This window comes from Oryzias melastigma, linkage group LG16, assembly GCF_002922805.2.
Source record: "Oryzias melastigma strain HK-1 linkage group LG16, ASM292280v2, whole genome shotgun sequence".
Lineage (NCBI taxonomy): Eukaryota > Metazoa > Chordata > Actinopteri > Beloniformes > Adrianichthyidae > Oryzias > Oryzias melastigma.
This window is the reverse complement of record NC_050527.1, coordinates 25,944,934-25,951,877: the sequence shown is the minus strand read 5'-3', so window position 1 is coordinate 25,951,877 and position 6,944 is coordinate 25,944,934. Positions and strand designations below refer to the sequence as shown.

General features: G+C 38.4%; 1 protein-coding gene across 1 annotated transcript; it reads left to right on the top strand.

The window, feature by feature from the left end:
• Positions 1 to 915: 915 nt before the first annotated feature.
• Positions 916 to 5,871, top strand: LOC112136727. Its single transcript, XM_024258609.2, has 2 exons — positions 916 to 1,012; positions 3,101 to 5,871. Exon 2 carries the CDS (start codon positions 3,119 to 3,121, stop codon positions 3,821 to 3,823), a length of 705 nt encoding a protein of 234 aa, XP_024114377.1. The 5' UTR covers positions 916 to 1,012; positions 3,101 to 3,118; the 3' UTR covers positions 3,824 to 5,871.
• Positions 5,872 to 6,944: the final 1,073 nt, after the last annotated feature.

The window sequence follows — 6,944 nt, the reverse complement described above, 5'->3', positions numbered from 1 at the left end:
TGACAATTACTGAGATTAACAAAAGTGCTAAATATTTATATTTGTTTCCTAGATCGTTGTTATTGTTGATAATAATTGTGAGAAATCAGTGTCTTTACAGAGTGTGGAATCATGATTAATAATGTATGACTAAAGGTAATCTAGGCAAATTTGTTAGAAGATCGGGTGACCCCTGATTTAGAGGCTTTTAATAACTTTTAAATCTACTTTTAGAACACATTGTGCACCTTTTAATTCAACTGAGAACTGTTGAGTCCAGCAGGGAAAACCATTTATGTTAAACTTGTCACAAATGATGTCAATAACAGTGAAGCAGGTGAGTATTATAAGACTCACTCCAACAAAAATCATCCTTCTGCGTTTTTAACATGATCTTGTAACATTTTCTTTTCATAATAGAGAACCTTTATAAAAGAATTTAAGAGTATCTCCTAATTCAAATCACACCGGATCAGAAGACCAGATGCTTGATAAAGCTCAGACTAATGATGAAGCTGCTGAAATGGGTGTGTCAAAGTCTCTCTTCTCCACTCCGCGACTCTGCCACCTTGTGTGCATTGTTGTTTGTCATTATTATTGCACCCCTAATGTTAGCTTGGGGCTATAAGCTCACACAGAGCTCACAGCGGAGAATTGTATTTCTAATTTGCTACTGCTGCAGGGCATAAACTATTTCTTAAAAAATCACTTTGTCCTATCGATTTAGGCTAAAATCTGTAAAATCATAATTAAAAGATCAATGGGAATGATTTTACAAAAGAAACCCAACATGGTTGAAGTGGGACTTTAAGAAAGTATCTGTTGCGTTTTAGAGGATGCACCGTTTAACATTGGTAACAGTTGTCACACTGGGGGGGGGAGGAGAATGTGGTTTGGTAAGATGCTTAAATACGAGCTTTCTGGTGAAGCTGAACAGCAAAGCAGATCATTCTGAGCTGAGTTTGGTTCCTGAGGCCTTCTCTCTTTGCTAGAAAAATCGATAGTTTTCTATAGAAACTAACATCAACACACGGTGAGTGTTCTTTCATTGTTTAATTTTCTGCTTTTCTAGAACAGAATTTAAACTACTGAGTAAATATTTCTAGATAACAGTATATGTGCTTGACTATGTCTACTAAGGAAGCAAATGTAATTTGCACATTATTATGGTGGAATGGGATGAACAAGAGCAGCAGAAGTGGTTTTCTTTCCTCAGCCTTGGCTGTGGTCATTCCTCCAGAAAAGAAACTGAAAGGCATATTTATTTAACATTTCAAAAAAAACAATGGGAGGATCTGCCCTTTGAGATGGCACATCTCGTTTGTGAGGGGTTCCCCTTTAAACAGATACCTTAAATGAAGATGGAGTACAGTATAATCAACCAGCAAGAATACAATTAAGATACAAATGAAGTATGTATCCAATACCAATAAAAATCAACAATCACACACATGCACAGACACGCATGACAGCTCTCAACTTTTCACCGCTCATCACAATGCATAACAAAACAAATTCAGTCACAGAGGACAAACAATATGAAGGACAAAACCAAAATAAATAAATAAAATTTAAGGACAGAAAAGGTTCAGGACTTAAGTCATATAATGAGAACAAGTGCAAGTAATTTAAATATCCTGAAAGAGCTATCTTAAATAATGGAAAAGTAGTATAGGAACGTATAAAAGAGGGAAGGTTATTCCATTCACTGGGGGCTCAAATGCAGAATGCATATTTTCCTGGATAAATATGGAAAACAACAAAGGTCCAAGAGAAGAGCCCTGCAGGACTCCTGTGTTTACTGCAATAGTCTGACTGACTGGCCCTCTATGACACACATTGATGACGTTGCTGAAGGTATGAGTTTAACCACAGGAGAGAAGGAGAGGAGCGACCAATGGTAAACAATTTGTATATATTTTTATTTATTGATTATTATTTGTTCTTAACTTGTCCTCCGGTGTTAAACAGTTTTTACCGTTACAGCAGGAGGTTATGTAGCTTCAGGCACGTGAGGGGAACATTTGTAAAACCCCTTTTATCCAAGGATAAACTTTGTTTTACAATATTTTCATATCATATTTACATATGTTTTTATATTCATTTATACATTGTTACTTCAAGACTGTAATAATTAGCATTAACATTGAAGCATTTGTCTATTTAGCATATCTATAATTGTATTTATGAAATAAATAATTCTCACCATCGATGTTAAAGATATCAAAAACGAAGCTTTTAATCTGGTAGAAAATGCTTCACTTTTCCCCCACTAAATTAAATGCATTAACGTTTTATTTTCTTGTTTTTACATTTTCACAGACTAAATAATTTTAGGTATAGAATGTTTTAGGTGTGATATTATTGTATTTGTTTCTTCTTAGTATTGAAGGCTTCTTGTTTCTTAGGGGAAATGTCTGCAGCAGTCATTCTTTTTTTTATTTCAGGTAAAATTTTAAATACTCTATGACTTAGGTAATCTAATGCATTATTGTGTCACAGAAAGCAAATTCGAGTAAAGTAAAAGGCTGTTTTAAATGTCGATTTTCATAAAGATTTAAATAAATTGATAAACCTGTCAGTTCCTTGTAAAAAAAAATAGAGGCAATATTTATTTAATGACAGATGATTTAATTTCTAACAAGGTGTTCAAATCCTGTTGCAAAGAATATAAAATCAAACTAAAACCAGACTATTGCTCTGGCATTTACTGAAAATGAAACCATTTACCGTGTGGGTCTGCTAATTCTTACCATTTTCACCAAAGGTGTTAAAAGCCAAATGTCTGCATCACAAAATCAGGATCTGAAACTCTTAAAATGTATTTTAGCTTTTATACTTAACCTTTGGAATTGAACAGTAAAAATAGGCGTGTACCAGGACTGTGTGAGGGATGGCACAAATTCCTGTTTATCTCTTTCAGAGAGACTCCTACATCATCAAGGACTTCATATATAAAAATCTCAGACAAGGTCTTTGTGAGCTAGAACTGTAAAACAGTGTATTTAGATACCTAAGCTGTAGATTCTTGACCTTTGCTCTTAATCGGCTTCATTTTCTTTACATTTCGTTACAAATGAAACTGGAGATGTTCTTTAAAGTGTTGTTTTTCTCTTTTTAGTGAAAAAGATCTACAAAGATGGCTGAGCTGGTCAAGTTTGTGTCAAACGCTAAGAATGTGGCGGAGATGTTGGTGGACGTATTTCAGAAAGGAGCCAGCATTGTGACCATCCTCAAGCAGGAGCTTTTGCCTATTTTCTCTGCCGTTGGTCCGCTTTTTGAACTGTCTGTGAACAAACCGGACGACCCAGACGTTGTTGCCGTGAGGGATCAGTTTGGGAAGCTCAGTGAGCATCTGGTTGTGGTCTCAAATGAGGCCAGTCGTATCCCTCAGGTGCTCCAGAAGAACCTGGCAGATCTTAAGTATTTCGAACATGAAAATACCATCAGAACGCACTACAGAAACTACTTGGAAGTTCTCGGTGCAAAACCTGAGTTCAGAGAAGTCAAGAAGCGTCAGTTCCTCGGGAACTTTTCTCCCAATAATGAAGACGAAAGCATCGATCGCCTCTACAGAGCTGTAGTTGAAGATTACCCTTCCAAGCCTTTGCTTCAGATCATCCTCGACTACGAGGAGAGAACCCAAAGTTCAGTTGAAGAGTTTTGTGGCAAGCTGTTACACCTGTTCTGCATTGGGATCATTGTAGTGTTGGCTCACGCTGTTATGAGTGGCAACGGTAAAGAGGAAAAGCTTCAGAAAGAGTGGGGAGAGAAGATGGCAATTATCCAGAAGAAGATGAAAGCTGCCATTGAAGAATGCGGCCCTACTTCCAAGCAAAGCTAAAACTCTTGGAGTTCTGCCAAAGATAAAAGTCTCCTTTAACCTGAAGCTTTACAAATGTTTTAGTCTTTCTAGTTTGCTCTAAAGTTTCACATTTGTTTTTCACTAAACTGTCACTTTATTCTCACCTGGTTTATGGGTCTTTTTCTTTAAGATTTTTGATCAAATTACGTTTTAATAATCGATTGTTTTCATTTCATTGCATAAAGAAAATCTATGAATCGTAAGAACAATTGCTTGTGGGTTTTGGGTTATTTTGTCCAGATTATGTTTTCATGCAGGAACTGAAAGTTTTCTTTCAAATAAACAACAAAACACACTTGTTTTAATGTAAGTTTTTACTAAAAAACAAACCTGTTCCTGATTGTTTCTGAAAATGACTTGAATAAAGACACAAATACAGTGCAAACATCCCTCATATTCTGACATTATGATTTCAAGATTTTTTTAAGGTTCTTTGGGTTTTAGAAGCTCGACTACACACATTCGTCAGAATGAAAGGAACAATTCCAACAAAATAACAATTAGAGGCCAGTTGCCTTTTCAAGAAGAAATGGGGATAAAATTTCAATTTGTTGTTGTTACAAAAGATATGAGGAAGAAGAACTCCTCACAGCACCACAGTTTGGAGTTCTTGCAGTCGTTTACATGAACGACTGAACATAACTGTTAAAACAAATACAAAGGTGTTAATATAAAGATCCTATAAAAGAAAACACAGGAATAATTATTACAAAAATATTTCTAAAATTATAACTAATATAAAATTATATAAAAAAAAACCCAGTCTAAATCATGTTAATATTTTTTTCAATATGATATTTAAAAAATATAGAAATACTTTGCTGTTGGGAGACAATTTTTCTGTTGAATCTGCTGAGGATCATCCTGTAAGAGGAGGAAGAAGCAGTCAGACGGCCGAGGAAACTCCAGATCATTCTTGCCGCTCCAGAAGGCTCAACTGAAGACCACCAAAACTGTCCAGGAGGGGTTCAGTCTGCTGAATTATTTTATTTTAAGCACATCAGACAGTTTTACAGCATTACCGATCACCAAGGTGATCTGAATTAAAGGGTAAGACTTTGAATGGACCACTTAGGAACCTGTATCCGGTTTTGTTTGGATCATTCTTCTGCCACAGTACAGTGGGATTACCCCACACAAGGGCAGAGTAATTTGGAATTTTCAATATCGTTTTTTTTCGCAATTGCCATAACAATATATATCAAAATATAAATAAAATAACTATATCTGTCAAATTTGAAAACTCTATCTCACAAATCCGTAATCATCAGCAGGTTGTTTAGATTCAAATACGTATTTCCTATCACACTTTAAACACAAAAGATGCATTAAAGGAATGAAAGAACAGTTTTTTTGTTTTTTTTTCCCCCAGAAAACTAAGAAAAGGCATGGACATAACACACTAGGCCAAAAATGAAAGCAAAAGCTTTCAAGTTTCAAAAGAGAACATAAACAAAAAAACCATTAAACTGCTTGATCAGCTCAAAAAACAAAACAAACAAAAAAAAAAAAACACACATTTGTCCTACAAATTAACGCCTACCCTCGGGTGCCAATGTTTTGCCAAGGAACGTCCCCTGCCAGAATTTGGCACCAGAGGGAACGTACCTTGGCACAACACCGGCCAGCAGCAGCATGTTAGTATGGGGGATCACCACTTAGCCAAGCAGTTTATTCCCAGGACAGGCGGGACGGGCACGTCTGCTCAGGCCCCTAGACCTGTCCAGATGTACCCTTGCCTTCGCCTAGTGCTGGGCGATATGGAAAAAATTGTATATGACGATATAAATTATCTTATATCACGATAACGATATATATCACAATATATGGTATTTCTCTATATACAGAACATAATAAACCAATTGCAGTAAATGCTTGATAGGGAGTGGACAAACCAAACTTATATAAACTCGCCCCTGCTTAGCCTTACTTAACTTTTTTTATTTTTTATTTCTTTGCATAAATTATAGCTGCACGGTGGCGCAGTGGTTAGCGCTCTCGCCTCACAGCGAGAAGGCCCCGGTTCGACTCCCGGCTGGGACCTTTCTGTGTGGAGTTTGCATGTTCTCCCCGTGCATGCGTGGGTTTTCACCGGGGACTCCGGCTTCCTCCCACCGTCTAAAAACATGCTTCATAGGTTCATTGGTGACTCTAAATTGCCCCTAGGTGTGGATGTGAGAGTGAATGAGTGTGTGATTGAGGCCCTGAGACAGACTGGCGACCTGTCCAGGGTGTACCCCGCCTTCGCCCATCAGTAGCCGGGATAGGCTTCGGCACCCCCGCGACCCCGAAAGGGAGAAAGCGGTCAAGAAGATGGATGGATGGATGGATGCATAAATTATTATTAACCGGTTTTTAACTTCTGATCAGTAATTTATTCTTTACTAACACAAATCCACGTAATAAAAAATCCAAAAAGTATCAAAGAAGCAAATGACAAAGATGAAATACATATTAATTGTGTAAACTGACATACTATTATTTTAGTAATCACAGGTGTGACTCACAACCTGAACCATACCTGAGGGAGAAGCTACAGCGTGAGCCACACCTGAGGTAGCAGCTGGAACCTGAGTCACACCTGAGGTAGTAACCACACCTGAGGTAGCAGTTACATCCTGAGCCACACCTGAGGTAGCAGCTACATCCTGAGGTAGCAGCTACATCCTGAGCCACACCTGAGGTAGCAGGTGGAACATGAGCCACATCTGAGATAGCAGGTGGAACATGAGCCACACCTGAGGTAGCAGCTGGAACCTGAGCCACACCTGAGGTAGTAACCACACCTGAGGTAGCAGCTGGAACCTGAGCCACACCTGAGGTAGCAGGTGGAACATGAGCCACACCTGAGGTAGCAGGTGGAACATGAGCCACACCTGAGGTAGCAGCTGGAACCTGAGCCACTCCTGAGGTAGTAACCACACCTGAGGTAGCAGCTGGAACCTGAGCCACACCTGAGGTAGCAGGTGGAACATGAGCCACACCTGAGGTAGCAGGTGGAACATGAGCCACATCTGAGATAGCAGGTGGAACATGAGTCACACCGGAGGTAGCAGCTACAGCCTGAGCCACACCTGATCAAACCAGGCTGATTGCTCGC

Coding starts and splice junctions, on each gene's coding strand:
- LOC112136727 (XM_024258609.2), top strand. CDS start 3,119: ATGGCTGAGCTGGTCAAGTTTGTGTCAAACGCTAAGAATGTGGCGGAG.